The 17,699-nt window shown below is 48.1% G+C and overlaps 1 protein-coding gene across 3 annotated transcripts in view; it reads left to right on the top strand.

Annotated features, from left to right (window-relative positions):
• FBXW8 (F-box and WD repeat domain containing 8) overlaps positions 1 to 17,351 on the top strand; it is a 64,846-nt gene extending 47,495 nt beyond the window's left edge. For 2 of the 3 annotated variants that reach the window (XM_081841910.1, XM_081841909.1), the window contains 4 exons: positions 4,778 to 4,905; positions 11,879 to 12,052; positions 14,099 to 14,215; positions 16,220 to 17,351. In XM_081841910.1, coding sequence (XP_081698036.1) covers positions 4,778 to 4,905; positions 11,879 to 12,052; positions 14,099 to 14,215; positions 16,220 to 16,364 — 564 coding nt within the window. In that variant the 3' untranslated portion in view covers positions 16,365 to 17,351. The remainder of the gene's footprint in view (positions 1 to 4,777; positions 4,906 to 11,878; positions 12,053 to 14,098; positions 14,216 to 16,219) is intronic. The other variant, XM_081841911.1, reaches the window with a different exon arrangement.
• The last annotated feature ends 348 nt before the right edge of the window (positions 17,352 to 17,699 follow it).

Below are 17,699 nucleotides of genomic sequence, written 5' to 3'. Positions count from 1 at the left end.
ATAATTTATAGTCCTTTGGATATATTCTAGAACAGTGGTTCCTTAAATCTCCCTGCCTGCCTCCCCGCAGAACCACTTGATAGTTGCTGGGGGTCTCTTGCTGGACCACTTAATGGTTTTTCTGCCTGCTAGATCCTGGCTGATTTTAATATGCATTTTTAATCACTTATTTTGTTTCTTAAATATTATAGTTTACTCTGTTGCCCTCTGAATCCCATGGAATTCAAAGTGCAATACAATGAAAGAAATAAAAGAAGTAATGAAAATGCAATCGGAAACCAATATGTATATTTAGTGTGCCTTCGACCACAAATCCACGGACATGCTACATGAATCCTGTGGGCTGCTGGGGGTCCACAGACCCCAGTTTAATGCTCTAAACGCAGCAGAGCAAGTCCCTGAGCTTGTAGTCCTTGTTTCGCTGCTCGCATCTCAGTGAGAGAAATGACCACAGCGTTGGGCGGCTGCTCTCTCCCCACTTTGCCTTTGTCCATAGGTTAAATGTGTTTCGCAACCTCCTTCCTTGCCTCCGGCAGACATCTGTCCACATCTTAACCCCAGCCTGGCTCGGTCGCCCACTCCGCTTGGCAAGGCAGCACGCAGGGAAACGAGGTCCAGGGCAGAAGCAGCAGGAGCTGCAGGTGCTTTGGCAAAATTCACCACCGACATCCGGGTTCACTCCTGGCTCAGTTTGGCGATGGCAGCTTTGTGCCAGCCACTTTGACACACTCTCTCTCTTTTTCAAACTTTAAAAAGGAAAGAGGGGGAAAACCCCCCAGAAACCTGAGTGTTTTTGTTTTGAAAATAGCATCTCTGTTAATTTGCACGGAGGTGCTGCGAAGAATTATCATTGCACCATGAGCATCTAGCCTTGCCGTAGGCTGGGAAGGCGGACTACCGCTTCGCCTGATTTCCCAAGGTGGCCTCCTCTGAGCGGTCGGCAGGTATGCTCGGCCCCTGAGTGAGAAGAGAGTGTGTATGTGTACGGAAAGTCACTTTTGGGATGGCATGGAAGTTGATGTGCGTCCCTCCCCGCCGCGCTGCCCGCGTGATCCTCGATGAGGTAGCATTCCCTGCGCTAGAACGCTGACTCCCCCCTGGCAAAGAGCCGCAAGATAGTCTGGCTGGCCGACTGTCAAAAAATTACATCATGTTGGAGTAAACTGCTTTTAAATCAAACATCCATTATTCATACATATTAACTTCTTTATGCCCTCTTTTTTATTATTCCACACACACCTCTCATTCCCCCCCCCCATAACTGCTTCTTCTGGATAGGTTTACTGTTTCCCACCCCCAATTTTCTCTCTCTCTCGTTGATCTTGGTCTTTCGAATATTAGCTCATCTGTAATCTTATAATCAAACAAATCACCTTATCTCCAAGCTGTGTGTGTGTGTGTGTTTAGCCAGCCGATGTGATGATTAGCCACACACACTGCATGGGGCTGACGGAGGTTGGAGTCCAATGTCACCAGGAAGGCCGCAGGAATAAGCCTCCAATAATGCTGGATGTGCACTTAAGCCACAATCACTCGGCACATTCAAAGCACTCTTCTACGGCTTTCATAGTCATAGCTCTCGTCCCCCCCCCCCAGCAGAATAGGATCCTGGGAACTGTAGTTTGAGGGTCCTGGCAACTGGAGCTCTGTGAGGGGCAGCCTAAAGTTCCCAAGATTCTTTGTGGGGAGCCAAGGCTGTTAAAATGGAATAAGAACATAAGACAAATCCTGCTGGATCAGGCCAGTGACCCGTCTAGTCCAGCATCCTGTTCTCACAGCGGCCGACCAGATGCCTGTGGGAAACCTGCAAGCAGGATTCAAACACAAGAGCCCCCTCCCCTCCTGTGGCTTCCAGTATTCAGAAGCATTTCTGCCTCCAGCCATGGAGACAGAGCATAGCCATTGTGGCTGGTAGCCATCAGTAGCCTTCCCCTCCATGAATTTGCCCAGTCCTCTCTTAAAACCACCCAGATTGGTGGCCATCACTGCCTCCTGGGGAAGTGAGTTCTATAGTTTAACATTGCACTGCATGAAGAAGTCTTGTCTTTTATCCGCCCCGAATAAATGTACCTTTAACTCAGGCTTCCTCAACCTCGGCCCTCCAGATGTTTTGAGACTACAGTTCCCATCATCCCTGACCACTGGTCCTGCTAGCTAGGGATCATGGGAGTTGTAGGCCAAAAACATCTGGAGGTCCGAGGTTGAGGAAGCCTGCTTTAACTGTTTGCATGGCTGCAACCTTAGTTATTGAGCCAACACCGCCTTCCCCAACCTGGTGTCCTCTAAATGTTGCCAAACTACATCTCTCATCATCCCTGGCCATTGGCCATGCTGGCTTGGGCTGATAGGAGCCGGAGTCCCCCAGCAATTGAAGGGCCACGGGTTCCCCATCTCTGGATTAAAGCCCTTATCCCCTTATCCCCTAAATTGCATTTCTCCCCCTTTGCCTGCATCTCTCTCCCCATGCACCCCCCACCCTTGCTGACCCGCTCCACAGTCCAGCAAAGTTCAAAGGTCTCAGCTCGCCCAACTTGCGTCGTGGTGAGGTGGCATTAGACTAATGCGTTGCCTGAACAAAAGGGAAAGCCAGGGCATAAATAATTGATTTTGCTCTCCTGTAACAACCGGCGAAAATGAAGTCCCATTTGCTCAGCCTTATTAAAAGAGCGAGAGGGGGGTGCGAGGCGGTAAAGGTCGTTAAGGGACTTGTAACGCGGAGCAGAACCCGCCCGTGAAATGGATGCTGCGCTTTGCTAATCTCCCAGGGCTTTAACTCAAAGTCGCGGCGAAGGCCGTCTTAAGGCGTTTGGGGCGCGTTGAATTATTCAGCGTTTGGGGAGATCAGTCCCCGCTTCAGGTCCAGAAGCTTTTTGATTTCTGGTGGTAAACTGGGACGCCTTTGTTTGTTTGTTTGGTACGCGCGTTCCAGGCTGAGCCCTCGGTTCTGAAATCGAAAGGTTCCCTGTGAACCTGCCTTCAATCTTGTTGAGTCGCCGCTGCTGCCATCTTAGAACTTCAGACTGAGATGGGTGCCTCCTTGGCACCCAGCGCTTGGGACTCTCAGCAAATTTGTCAACAGGATCAAACCTAACTAGCCCCAGCTGACTTTCTCCCTCTTTAGCCAGAGTGCGGAACTGCCAGTCCACATGTTGGATATGGCTCCAGGGACCTCTTTGTCTGACCTTCGGCCTCTGCTCCTCACTTCTCCCCTGTGCCATAATTAATGCTTCTCTTGAAGCTAATAGGAGGTGTTTTTTAATTGTCTAAATGGTTTAATGGGAGACCATTTATGGGGGAGTCACAGCTGGGGAGGAAAGGGTTAGCATTAGACATCTAATGAGTCTAGATGTTGGGGACTGTCAGCAGGGCCTTCTTGGTGGTGGTACCCTCTTGATTGAACACGCTTCCCCTGCATGTTAGGCTGCCGCCATCACTGATTGATTTCGGAGCCATATGAAGATGCTTTTCTGCAACGTTTGAAGATCAGCCTTGACTTTTTTCAACAGATGGCAGAACATGTATTTGTATGCATAGGTGATATTAGATGTGCATGCTGTGATCCTCCCTTAGGACTGTTTTACAGTTAATAATAAAGGGATATAAATTCTTCTTCTTTTTCTTCCTCCTATTTTTATTTGATTGCAATATATAAGTATCGGTATCTACTTGTACAGGTATACACCTACCCATGTATAAGTATGCTTAATTCATTTTTAACGCATAAAAATACATTAAAGCCAAGCAAGCAAGTGAAATCAATCACGGAAATGAGAGACCTTGGGTTGTAGCCAACTAAGCCCTACTCAGAGGAGACCCATTGGAATTAACCAGCCTAAGTAAGTCAGGTTCATTAATTCAGTGGGTCTGCTCTGGCAACCATTAACATTGGATACAACCCTCTCAATATCTGAGCTATAAATTGTTTCCGTGTATAAGACTAGGGTTTTTTTTTTCTTTAAAAAATATGTTTAAAATTGGGGGTTGTCTTATACACGGATACAATTCCCCCCATTTTCTTAATTTGGAGTCCCCAAAAACAGGGGGTGTCTTATACACAGAAAAATACGGTATATGGCTAGATATTTTCTCACGTCTTAGGTTGACTCCTTTATCTCACTCTTGCAAGGTTAGTTAGTTTTATCATATGAGCCAATTAGCCAATTCCCATAGTCTCCCATTCCAATCTTCTAACACAGGGATAGCACTCCATTATAGCATTTTGCTGTAGGAGCAGCTGTTAGCAAACACATTATCAATTCTGCAAAACCAGATCCTCAACATATCCAAATAATACTGTGTATGGTTGTGCCGGCAATTCAGCCCCTGTTATAAGTTAAATTTAATTTCTCATTGGGGAAGTGTTGTAACTTAGTGATAGGGAATCTGCTTTGCATGCAGAAGGTCCCTGGCTCAGGGTGGCCTCAGTATAAGACAGCTTTCAATGTTATATATTCCCCCAATATTGTTAATTTTAAGAGATAACAAGTCTATAGTTGCTGGAAGGGCACAAAGAGGAAAGGAACCTCCTGGGGGAGAGGAACCAGTCCTAACTCCTGGTTTTTCTTAATCAGAGAGACAGATTCTTAATCATAGAATCTGTGACCCAGTGATGTCACCTAATGGATAGGTAGGTTTGGCGGGGGGAGGGAATAGCTGTGCAGGCTACTTTGGACCCCCTGGGAGGCGAAGACTGGCCTGCAAGGCCAGAAGATCCCCACCCTTTCCCCTAACCCTTGGTTGACAATCTGCATTCCCATGGTGTGTTTTTTCCCCCCAGATCCTTCTCTACAACTTGGAAACGGGACAGTGCACAGCGCAGCTCGGAAGCTCCTTGGGGGACTTCTCCTGCGTCAATCTCCGGGACAGCCCTCCCTCCCTGCTGGTGGCTGGGAACAAGGACAGAAGGTACACCCAAGGAGGTGGGGCAGGGGACCCCACACGGCACACGTTGAGCTGTGTGCGGCCCATTTGGTCAGGTTAGCTTTATCAAGCTTTTTATTTTGCTTCCCACACATAAAAAGGGTTGCCTCCAACGCTAGTCCTACTCAAAGACCCGTTGAAAATTAACAGGCGAGGCTCACTTAGGCCCATTCATGTTGATGGATTTACTCTGAGTAGGACTAACACTGTATACAACCCAAAAGTCCCGAATCAGTTTGCGAGAATAGAATCCAGTAAATAAAAATATACACATCAGAAACAGAATAAAAACATTCAACGGTGGATACCACCCAGGTGCCCAGGAAACAAAAAATGTATTTGCCTGGTGCCTAGGACAAAAAGAGAGTAGGTACCAGGCAGGCTTCCTGAGGCACAGCATTCCATAGACTTGGGGGGTTACTACAGAAAGGGCCGTGTTCAACCTCCAGAGTTCCCTTATAGGTGGCATGCAGAAAAGGGCCTCAGATGAACTGGGCAGGTTGCTAAGGGGAAAGGCAGTTTGTCCTGGGCCCCCAAACCTGCCATGCTGCTCCGAACCACAGTGCACCCAGTAACACGAATCAACCAGTCTGGTGGACTCTTGCATGTGGACTGCGGCAGGGAGGCGCCATCTTGTAATGTTCATCCGGTACCAAAACACAGGAAGCTGCTTTACACTGAGTCAGACCCTTGGTCCATCTAGCTCAGTATTGTCTACACCAGGGGTGGCCAACTCTCAAGAGACTGCCATCTACTTTCAGAATTAAAAACTGACAGTCATCTACCCTTGTTTTGGGGGGGTGGGTTCAGCTCAAAGGTGTTGAGTGCGTTTTTTAGGGAGGTGAAAATCCGTTTTTTTACTCACTCACAAATGGATCAAAACAGCAGCACAGAGAAATCTCCATCTTCCCTTCCAGAGATCATACAACAATGGAGGGCGTGGCGAGGGGGCGGGGCAGGAGTCAGTTTTAATGACGCTAAGGAAAGGGATCCAGAGATCGACCACGATCTACCAAAACCTCGCGGGGATCTACCAGTAGATCGCGATCAGCCTGTTGGGCATCCCTGGTCTACGCTGACTGGCAGCAGCTCTTGGGGGGATTTCAGGCAGGAGTATTTCCCAGCCCTGCCTGAAGATGCCGTTGGGGATTGATGCTCTGCCACCGAGGTACAACACCTTCCCAAATGTCTTGGGCCAGCCTGGATCTTGGCACCCCACCCCAAACTTGGCTGTACCTTTGTAGCAGCCTTCCTGTTGCCTTTCACGGAATTGCACTGTATACCAGAGGCAAGAGTCTGCATAAACTTTTCAGAAAATCAGACGCAATATTAGGTCATGGCTGGACAGCACACCTCGCTTTGCTTTGTTCTGTCCTGTAGTTGTTTTGCAAGCTCTGCGGGAAGAGTCCCTCCTTTATTCCTCTTCTCCCCACCCCCCCCAAAATAATATATTTTTGAAAGCCATTTGGTGGACACAGTTGGTGTTCTGCCCAGCGAGGCCTCTTGGAACGAGGCCCTCCTCTTTCCTGCGGACACTCGTGGAAAAAAAGGAGAAAGAAATGAGTTTGGCATTTTAAACCTCACTTCCTGAAATTTTGAAGTAGGGAAATAACCTAAGGGAGAATCGCACGTGCCAAAAAGACAGCCCACCCCCACCCCCTCGGCATCACCACCACCAAACAGTGGCAATCATGTAGGTTGGGTTGCAGTTGATGTCTCTCAGGTGGCCAAAACAAAAAAGGATTTTCACGTGAATGAATTCCAGATCCTATTTAGCTGATTTGCGGCTCCCCACCCCTTTATCTCCTCATCTTGGCCAGTCTTACGTCTCTCCCCCCCTCTCCCCCCCCCCTGCTCAGTGTCTGTTGGCAGACATAGAAGCGCTCAGAGTCATCAGCGTGTAAAGATTAGAGTGCTTTTTCAAAAAAAAAAAAAAAAAAAACCCACATCCCTCCACATCCAATTTTTAGATTCCCCCTCCTCCCCGCCACCTTTTCTTTTTCTTTCTTTTTTTTTGGCGGGGGGAGAGACAGGGTGTTAATTATTTAAATGGTCCAGCACACCGCACCAAAGGGATGTCGCACGGTGGCCAAAGGCCAGCTGGGTAATAGCTCCCTGCTCTTTCCTTCTCCCCTTCTCACACACCTGTCTCCCTCCCTGTACCTTGCTCCCCCCCCCCCCAATGCATCAGGCCTCAGGTGGCACTTTGGTCCGGGATCAGATTCAAAGGCATGTTTTTTCCCCTTTCTGGATTTTCAGAACCTAACTGCCTTCTGCAGGAGCTAGTTCCATCATTCAACTTTGTGCTGGGTGAAGAAGTGCTTTTTCAAATCGATCCTGAGTACAGGCGTACCTTGGAAGTCAAAGGGAATCCGTTCTGGAAGACCATTCGACTTCCAAAACATTCGGAAACCAAGGAAGCTCCTGCAGCCAATCGGAACTCGCGTCTGTCATTTGGGTTCCAAAGAATGTCAGCAAACCGGAACACTTCCAGGTTTGCGGCGTTCAGGAGCCAAAATGTCACAAGGCGTTCGACTTCCGAGGTACGACTATCTCTGTCTGTCTGTCTGTCTGTCTGTCTGTCTGTCTCTCTCTCTCTCTCTCTCTCTCTCTATCTCTATCTCTATCTCTATCTCTATCTCTATCTCTATCTCTATCTCTCTGTGTCTGTCTGTCTGTCTGTCTGTCTATTTTTGCCTGGCACCTAAAAGTGTATAATGAAGGCGCCAGGTGAACCTCCCTGGCGAGAGCATTTCACAAATGGGCAGCCACCGTACAAAAGGTTCTCGTGTTGCCACTTTCCAGACCTCTCGTGGAGGAGGCACATGAAGAAGAACACAAGTTCTTGTGTTAGGAGATGGGGTGGTAAGGACAGAAACTTTCCTCTACCTTCTTTCTCCATGCTGTACATAATTTCTTTTACACTTCCTTCGTGTCACCTTTTGCTCTCCTTTCCTCCAAACCCAGGGTCAAGTGGTTTTGTGTAGCTGTAAAGCACCATCTCCTGTGCACTGGAGGAGGAGGGTTTAAATTTATTTCCCACCCTTCTTCCCAAAGAAACTCAGGGCAGGAAACACATCAGGGATAAAGCAACACAATTAAAAATGGAAACATATTTAAGCACTTAGCCTCTCTCCAGCTTCTGAGAGTTATCGGACGTTGTCCATACAGTGGTATCTTGGGTTAAGAACTTAATTTGTTCCGGAGGTCCGTTCTTAACCTGAAACTGTTCTTAACCTGAAGCACCACTTTAGCTAATGGGGCCTCCTGCTGCCTCCGCACCACCACCGCACCATTTCTGTTCTCATCCTGAAGCAAAGTTCTTAACCCGAGGTACTATTTCTGGGTTAGCAGAGTCTGTAACCTGAAGCATCTGTAACCCAAGGTGCCACTGTACTTCCAAGCCTCTCCCCATGGGCCTGAGGACTAGATACTTGCTTCATTTCATTTAAATTTATATTTATTTCATGCACACAATTCAGAGCAGCGTGCATGTTTCTTTCTTCACCCTTTTGCCCTCACAACCACCTTGTGAGCCAGGGGAATCAGTGAGGATGGGGTTTGGGCCAGTTTTCCTTTAAGCATGGGCCGTGTGAACCTGTTTAGTGTTGCAGGAATTTTCCTTGGTTTGTTTTTGAGGAACGGGTACACCATAGTGGGGGTTTTCTGGTTTTATCTACCTCCAAGCGCACCCATTGTTTCGTTTCACCTTCCAGGATGTGTGGGATTATGTGGTGCACTTGGTTGGCGATATAGCGTAGTTCTATGTTTTCTAACACACAGTCGTTAATAAAAACTAATTTAAAAAACAGCAGCATCAACCCTGTGAGGTAGGTTAGGTGACAGGTAGTAACTGCCTAAAGATCACCCAGTGAGCTTCATGGCTGGGGGGGGGGGGGAGAAGAGACAGCACCTGAGATTCCCAGGTGCCTAAATCCTAAACCCAGCTCCCGAATTCCATCCTTTTCAAGGTTTGATCATTGCGGAACCACAATGCTCTGGCATTGGTAGCCAAAGCCTGGGAGATGGAGTTGGTAAGACTTCCCCACCGCACAAAAGCAACAACAACTCGAAAAGTGTCTTTTGCCTCCCCCCCCCCGCCCCCGGGAACGGATGCCTGGAAGCCAGGTCCTTGCAAATGAAACCGCGACGACTCAGCCAGGACTCGGTAGATGGAAGGTGGCCTGATTATCATACGCGATGCCGGCGGGCAGCTCGCCAGGCCGCACGCTGTCATGGACGGGGGCTTGGAAGCAGCGCTTCGGTTTCGCCCAGTGCCGAGCTCTGCGCAGCCCCCCACCAAGGCAAGAGGAAGAGCGGGAGACAGGCTTTGTTTACTCCATCTGTGGATGCTCTGACAAGCGGTAGCGGAGGTGTTGTGCGTGGCCCAGCCTGCCTGAGCACGCTCATTTCCCTTCTCCAGCCTGTCAGATGGATGCCACCCGGTCGGAAGCCTTTGTCCTCCTTTTTGTTCTAATTGTCGGAACGGAGCTATTCCCAGGCTCCTGCCGGGCGGTTTCATTAGAGAAGGGCAATGCGGGGAGGAGGGAGGGAAGGAGGGGAAGCTTTGGATTTGTTTTTTTGGAACAGCCTCCAGATCGGAGCAGGGATCCTGAACAATGGAAGTGCTGGCACAGGGAGTGTCCTCCTGTCATCCGCTCGGGCCTCCCTTCTTCCGCAGTTCATCATTTCCAAAGGATTAGCTTCCATTCTTTTTCCAGCAGCCTCTGTGGCGGTTCCCGCTCTACTCTCTGGGCTCTGTCGTTGTTACACACACACACACACACACACACACACACACACACACACACACCTCTTTTTGGCAATCTGCAATGATTTCATCTTCAGCGGTTTTGGATGATCAGACTGCTAAGCCCTACCTCCTGCATCCATGCACTTGCTTAACTCTCCCACAGCCTCTTTGAACCCAGCAGTGGGAAACCTCAGGCTGAGAAGCAGCTCTCCCAGCCTCTCTGCCTCCCCAGGCCGCACCCCTGACTGACTCCATGTCACACCTTCCTTGGATGTTTTTGCTAGGCTGCGGTGTATATTCATAATGCCCCTCACTTCCCTAGAGGAAGCACAGAGAGAGGGGTTCATGAGTGTTAGTAGCTCACAATAACTTCTTCCATCTCTGTTCCGGGGACCTCTAGGTTAGATTACTGCAACACATTATAGGTAAAGGTACCCCTGACTGTTAGGTCCAGTTGTGGACGACTCTGAGGTTTCGGCGCTCATCTCGCTTTACTGGCCGAGGGAGCCGGTGTACAGCTTCTGGGTCATGTGGCCAGCATGACTAAGCCGCTTCTGGCAAACCAGAACAGCGCATGGAAACGCCTTTTACCTTCCCGCCAGAGCAGTACCTATTTATCTACTTGCACATTGCGCTTTCGAACTGCTAGGTTGGCAGGAGCCGGGACTGAGCAACGGGAGCTCACCCCGTTGTGGGGATTCGAACCGCCGACCTTCTGATCGGCAAGTCCTAGGCTCTGTTGTTTAGACCACAGCATCACCCGCGTCTCTAATGATGGTTAGAGAAACTTCAGCTGGTGCAGAATCCAGCAGCCAGCTTGCTCATCAGGGCAAGATGGTTTCAACATATTACACCGTCCAATTCTGGGCCGTCCAATGAAGCTGAAAGATTCAGGACAGACAGAAGAAATAACTTCTTCCCCTAGTGCAGACTTAAATGGTGGAATTTGGGCTCCCTCAGGAGGCAGTGATGATTGCCACCAACTTGGATGGCTTTAAAAGAGGTTTAGACAAACCCACAGAAGAGAAGGCCATCCGTGGCCACTAGCCACAACGGCTGTGTTCTGCCTCCATTGCCGGAGGCCGTGCGCCATATGACTGCCAGCAGCTGATATTCAAAGTGGGGGGAGCACTCAGGTCCTGCTTGCAGGCCTCCCATGTGGCATCTGGTTGGCCGCTGTGAGAACAGGATGTTGGACTAGATGGGCCATTGGCGTGAGCCAGCAAAACTCTTAAGTTTTTTTAAGGGGTTTAGACAAATTCATAGAGACATCTGAAGGCAGCCCTGTATAGGGAAGCCTTTTAATGTTTTATTGTGCTTTTCTGTACAGTGGTACCTCGGGTTAAGAACTTAATTTGTTCTGGAGGTCCGTTCTTAACCTGAAGCACCACTTTAGCTAATGGGGCCTCCCACTGCCGCCGCACCACCGCCGCACGATTTCTGTTCTCAACCTGAAGCAAAGTTCTTAACCCAAGGTACTATTTCTGGGTTAGAGGAGTCTGTAACCTGAAGTGCCTGTAACCTGAAGCACCTGTAACCCGAGGTACCACTGTATGTTGGAAGCCACCCAGAATGACTGGGGAAACGCAGTCCGATGGGTGGGGAACTTATAACAATAATAATAATTGGAGCAGCCGTCCCCAAACCATTTCCCCCCACTTAAAAATTGCTGAGGTTGTTGACGGATTCTTCTGCCTCTTGTGGCAATTGTCATGCGCTGTCCTAGGTGCTACATGATTTTTAATTGCAGATGTGCTGCGGACCACCTGGATGAAGGGGTCTGTGGACCGCACTTTGGGAACCCCTCCCATAGCAGCTAACACTATCAATGGCGATTCTGGGTTCTACTTCCACTTTCAGAGGCAACATGTTGCTGAATGCCAGTTGCTGCGAATCAGGAGCCGAGAGCACTGTTGCACTTGTGCCCTGCTTTGTGGCCTTCCCAGGGGCCACAATAATAACCCTGCGAGGTGGGTCAGGCTTTGTGGCCGACTTGGGGATTTGAACCCTGCTCTCCCAGGTCTTAATTCTGGCACTCAAACCGCTGCACCACACTGCCTCTCATAGATGGCTCAACTAGTGAGAGAGGCTGGCTGTCGGCACGTATGGAATCTAACATGGTTCCAAGTAGATCTTGCTGGATCCATCTCTTCTGGGGTTGTGCTAGTGACACGAGACTTGACTGCATTTCTGTCTTTGTCTTAGGGTGAGGGTTTTTGACCTCCGCATAAGCGCCTCCGTTTGCTCCCTCTACGGCCACCAGCTGGGAGTCTCTTCTGTGCAGATGGATGACTGGAAGATCGTCAGTGGAGGGGAAGAGGGCCTGGTCTGTGTGTGGGACCAGAGGATGGGCACCAAGCTCTGGGAAATCCATGCCAGGTAAAGTCAGCTGCTGCTGGAGGCTGGTCCATTACAGCAAGGGGGGCGGGTACTTGCCTAAGGGGCAACGCTGAGGCTGACTAGCAGCAGCACCTGCTAAGTAAGGAGGCGGGCAGGTGGAGCTTTGGTGAGGGGAGACTACTGCAATCATCATCATCATCATCATCATCATCATAAATTATTACTTATACCCCGCCCATCTGGCCAGGCCTCCCCAGCCACTCTGGGCGGCTCCCAACTGAATATTAAAAACGCAATACAGCATTAAGCATTAAAAACTTTCCTAAACAAGGCTACCTTCATATGTCTTCTAAAAGTCAGATAGTTGCTTATTGCCTTGACATCTGATGAGAGGGTGTTCTACAGGGCGGGCGCCACTACCGAGAAGGCCCTCTGCCTGGTTCCCTGTAACCTCGCTTCTCGCAGGGAGGGAATCGCCAGAAGGCCTTCAGAGCTGGACCTCAGCGTCTGGGCTGAACGATGGGGGTGGAGACACTCCTTCAGGTATACTGGGCCAAGGCCATTTAGGGCTTTAAAGGTCAGCACCAACACTTTGAATTGTGCTCGGAAACGTACTGGGAGCCAATGCAGGTCTCTCAGGACCAGTGTTATATGGTCTCAGCTGCTCTGTGGTTATGTATTTTGAAAAAATGTATTTGTCTAGTTCCATGCTTTGGGACTCCCAAATGGTTAATTCCACTCTCAGTGGCATTGCCCTGTCTTACAGGGGCTGCTTGAATGCTTACATCCCAGATTCGGTGATTTCTAGTGCCAGTGAGGTTCATTTAGAAGCCAAGCCTTGAGTGTTATCAGCCCAGTCCTGCAGAACTCTTTGCCACTGGTTTTCGTTGTATGACTTTATGTATAAATGGCAAACTGCTCGGGGGTGGCGGTTGTTTTCTCTATCTAGGAATAGTGGGATCTAAATATTTTTTTACAAATATAATAAAATACCCGAGTGCACCCTTTAATTCCTGCTTCTGGCATCTCTGGTTAAAAGGATTTTGGATGCCTGACTTCTGTCCATTAATTTAAGTGGCTCTTCTCTGGGCAGGACTAGCACTAGGTTTAACCCTAGCCCTGATAAGTCAGGTATGGGGGAACCATGTTGGACTCCATCTCCCATCATCCGTGGTCATGCTGCCTGGGGCTGATGGGAATCGGAGTCCAGCACCACTTGGAGGCTCTCAGAGCATCTGCTGAAGCTGACTTCCCCCCTTGCCCTGCTTCAGGAATCTGGCTGCACTTCAGCAATTGTCCATTGGGTGGTGCTAAAAGCAAAAATACTATTATTATTATTATTATTATTGGCTTGAATGGAGACCCACCCCCTTCTCTCCCCTTCCCCTCCAGTGCCACTGCACTGGACTGACCCATTTAACTCAAAACAAGAAAAAGCAACAAATGGAGACTTTCGGAACAACTGGCACCACCTGGTTGCCTGCCAGATATTTTTGGACTGCAATTCCCATCAGCCTGAGTTCTGGACCAAAACCTCTGGAGGGCACCAGGTTTGTTACTCTGAGTAGACCTATTGAAGTTAGCGGACACAATTTATGCAAGGCCGTTGGTTTCAGTAGGTCTGCTCTTGAATATGGCTTCATTGGAGACAAGCCTACTTTTCAAAAGTGGAAAAAAAGACAAATCGTTCAGGGCGGTCATATGGATCATTGTGTGTTGATTTTGTATCCATAGGAAATCCGCCTGCAAATGAGAGAATTGAGTTTAGATGCGCAGATAACAAATGTTGATTTTGCTATGAATATTGGGCAGTTCCCTGCACCCCTTGCTGATGCAACATTCATGTTGTCATTTGTGCATGGAAATGCATTTTTTTCACTTGGCATTTTCATGTGTGTGTGGGTGTAGAGTTTTGTTCCAATCAACTCTGCATTTTAATGACAATACATTTTTAACAGTGGGGGTGGGGAGAGAAACTATTAAAAGAACTTGCATGTCATATTTAGAAATGTTAATCGTGACTCCCATTAAGATTTTAAAAAAAAATTAAACAGAAACACCAACAACAATCCTTTTTCCCTCCAGGCACCCTGTCCGCCACATCTGGTTCAACAGCCACAGCCTCATCACCGCCAATATCCCTGACGAGAAGGTTCCCCGAGGCGCCAGCATCATGGATGATGACCTGACTGCTCATCGAAGGTTAGAACCAACCACAGGGGCAGCAGTTTGACTAAGCAGAAAGAGGGCTAAGAGTCTGAGAAGCAGGAAATGCGAGTGGGCCATGCCCCTGAATGCTCAAAACTGAGGTGGGAGGGTTAATAGAGTTGACGGGAATAATGACTGCAGCCATGTCTGGATTGACCACCCTGTGGACAGTCCAGTTCATGTGGAATTGCCTATGAAGGGCCTTTCAGCTGTGGCTCCCCATCTATGGGATGGTCTCTCCAGTGAGGCCTGCTGGGCACCTTTCAGTCTTCGGAAAAGACTTGCCTTTCTTCCCCATGGCTTTTGGGGGACTGAGCCGAATCTGTCCCACAGTACCTGTGCTGCAAAAGCTTTCTGTGGCCAGGCGTCACCATCCCCTTTAGGCTCCAGGCAAAAATATTTCTTTTTTTGGCCAGGCCTTTGGCTCTTAATCATCTGTGGCCTCCTTGAGTGGTGGGATGTTTTGGGACTGTCTTTTAGATTTTTGTCTAAGTTGCTCACAGTTACCTTGGTAAAAAGACCATCAATATATTCAGTAAATAATAATTATATATATATATATATATATATGCTTTCGTAGATTTTCACGGGTACAGGAATGCAGGTTTTGGTGTCCTCGGGTGTCTTCCCGTGTAAAAGTTGGGGTGTCTAGGCGACGTTTCGACGAGGTCTCACATCCATGGTGGCACCTCCGGATGCTGCACCCCCCTGCAATCCCTACACAGATCTGGCTGACACAAGCCACAAAACCACAGCTCGCCCCTATACACGAAGCCAAGCCAGAGCACAACTAAGTACAGTACAGCCATCTTCTCAGGAAAACTCTTCACAAAGTTCAAGAGGTCAAGACACAAAGACTTTAACAACTAATCCACACCTAATGACCCACCTAAGTGGTACTCAGGATATCACTCAAGAAATCACTCAAGATATCTCTCAAGTAATTAAGGAACAAAAGAAGAAAAGGCACACTAGCCTGGGAACTTCCTCTCTGCCCAGAACATTGGAGGCTATACACCACACCCCCTCTACAGTATTTATAGGAACTCAAACACTGAGATCCTGCTCTGTTCCAGTAACAAGAAGCCGAAAGCACCAGCCTGAAGATGACGAGTGAGACCTCGTCGAAACGTCGCCTAGACACCCCAACTTTTACACGGGAAGACACCCGAGGACACCAAAACCTGCATATATATATATATATATATATATATATATATATATGAGGATGTGTTTGTTTCTGTATTACTGTATTTTTCACTCTATAAGACGCACCAGACCATAAGACGCACCTAGTTTTTGGAGGAGGAAAACAAGAAAAAAAAAAATCTGAATCCCAGAAGCCAGAACAGCAAGAGGGATCGCTGCGCAGCGAAAGCAGCGGTCCCTCTTGCTGTTCTGGCTTCTGGGATAGCTGTGCAGCCTGCATTCGCTCCATAAGACGCACACACATTTCCCCTTACTTTTTAGGAGGGAAAAAGTGAGTCTTATAGATCAAAAAATACGGTAATATGTTAATGTTTCATATGGAGGCTTGCCCCCTCCCACCAAAAAACATTTAGGCACCAGGCGAGAACATTTCTCTTCAATCGAGCATTAGGCTGATTTAACCTTCTGTGACCTTTTAAATGTGTCTGTGGGGGGGCGGGTTATTGGTTTGTTCTGCTTTTGTTTTATTGCATATTTTGTGTTTTTATTTTGTATTTTTACGCTGTGGACTTCCCTGTGATCTTTGGATGAAGGCCAGTATACAAATGAAATGAATGTTGTTCTCCTTTTTCCCACAATGGTATAATGCGGTTATGTTTATGTTTTGTCAATCTAAGTTGCTTGGAGTTTCTAGGTAACAGGTGACTAAGGAGTCATAATAATAATAACAACAACAATAACAACAACAATAATATGCATGCTAATCATTGCTAATGCCGCCCGTCTTGGTTGGGGAGGGCGGGGTATAAATAAAAATTTATTATTATTATTATTCTCTCCCCAAATCAGACATCGAGGAATCATCTATGCGTATGAGTTCTCGGTGGACCAGCTGGCTGCAGAGAGCATACTTCCTATCTGCCGCTCCTCTTACAACGAAACAACAGGCTACAACTACAATATTGGCCTGGCGGTCCCCTACGACAACATCTAGCTGCGGCGGGAAGTAAGAGGTGCTGATCAAAGGCCGACCAACGTGGAGCAGGAAGGACGGTGCCCACGTCCACAGGAAGGTGTCTGGGTCACGGCAGCGGCTGCCGCAGAAACTCACGGAGGAGAACGCGAAGATGATCCTGGGTGACGCCCCCTAAAACCCACCTGGATGCAGCGAGGCAGAGGACGACGAGGGATGGAGCGGATGCAGTGGGCAGGGTGCAGAGCTTTGTAAAACCCAGGCCTGGCGCAGTAGGAATGGAGAAGTGCTGGCCCAAAGTGACTCAGGACCAGAGGAGGAAGAAGAGGAGGAGCAGAAGGGAGTAGTTAAAACAGGGAGCCAAGCAGGTAGAGAGACTGGACTTCCTAACCTTGGGCCCAGGCCTGATCTTTTAGGTTACTTTATGGGGCTGGGGAACGTGATGGCTGGGACCACGACCAGCAAGTTAGCAAGTGAACTACAGGGCCTCTTGAAAGCATGTGTAAATCACTTACCATTTCCTCCCAGGATATCAGATAGCCCTTGAAACACACTTGGGAAGTTATAACATGCTTCTGGACATATTTACACAAACAAACAAACAAACAACCTTTTCTATTGATGATGATGATGATGATGATGATGATGATGATGATGATGATGTAAAGAAATAAGATTTGTTAAAATTAAATACCAGGGTACCGTGGTACATTAGACTCAACCACATCTCCTACAATGGTTTATTGGTGCTTGTTTTCAAACTTTTTTTGCTTTTAAATTGTTTCCTGTGCTTTTACCGTATGCATTCTATTGTTTTAATGTTGTGAATTCTTTGGTATGTGATTTAGTGGATATAAATATAACCGTACCAACTGGGAATAACAAAGTGGCATGTTTAATGCTACACAGGGCATCCCATGTTCCTTGGGGCCTGTTTCTCCAGTTTTATTTCACAATTAGCGAAGAGTGCTTGGACTGCCCAGGATTTTGTAGAAACCCCCCCCCCCCCCATGGATGGTGTAATTTGTGAGTTTGGCACATGACTTCCCTCGATTTTCAGAGCAATGAATCCAAAGTCACGTTTTTCGTTTGCCATCTTGATTCAAAATGGCACCTGGCAATCAAATGTCAACGAAGAACCCCATGCCAAATCTTAGGAACCCTCATGGTGGTGATATCCTGAGTGGCGGTCAAGCCTATGCCAAAGAACAGGTGAAGTCATGCCAAAGTCATGTTTCAGTCCACCATCTTGGTTCAAAATAGTGGCTAGCTTGCAAAGGTCAACAGAGAGCACCGCCCCTGCCCTGGGAACCCTCACGCCAAGTTCAGTAACAATATTTTAAGACAACAGACAGA

Source organism: Podarcis erhardii, assembly GCF_964252035.2.
Source record: "Podarcis erhardii genome assembly, chromosome: 15".
NCBI classification, from domain to species: domain Eukaryota; kingdom Metazoa; phylum Chordata; class Lepidosauria; order Squamata; family Lacertidae; genus Podarcis; species Podarcis erhardii.
The sequence above is the reverse complement of the archived record's forward strand: the minus strand, read 5'-3'. Positions and strand labels throughout refer to the sequence as shown.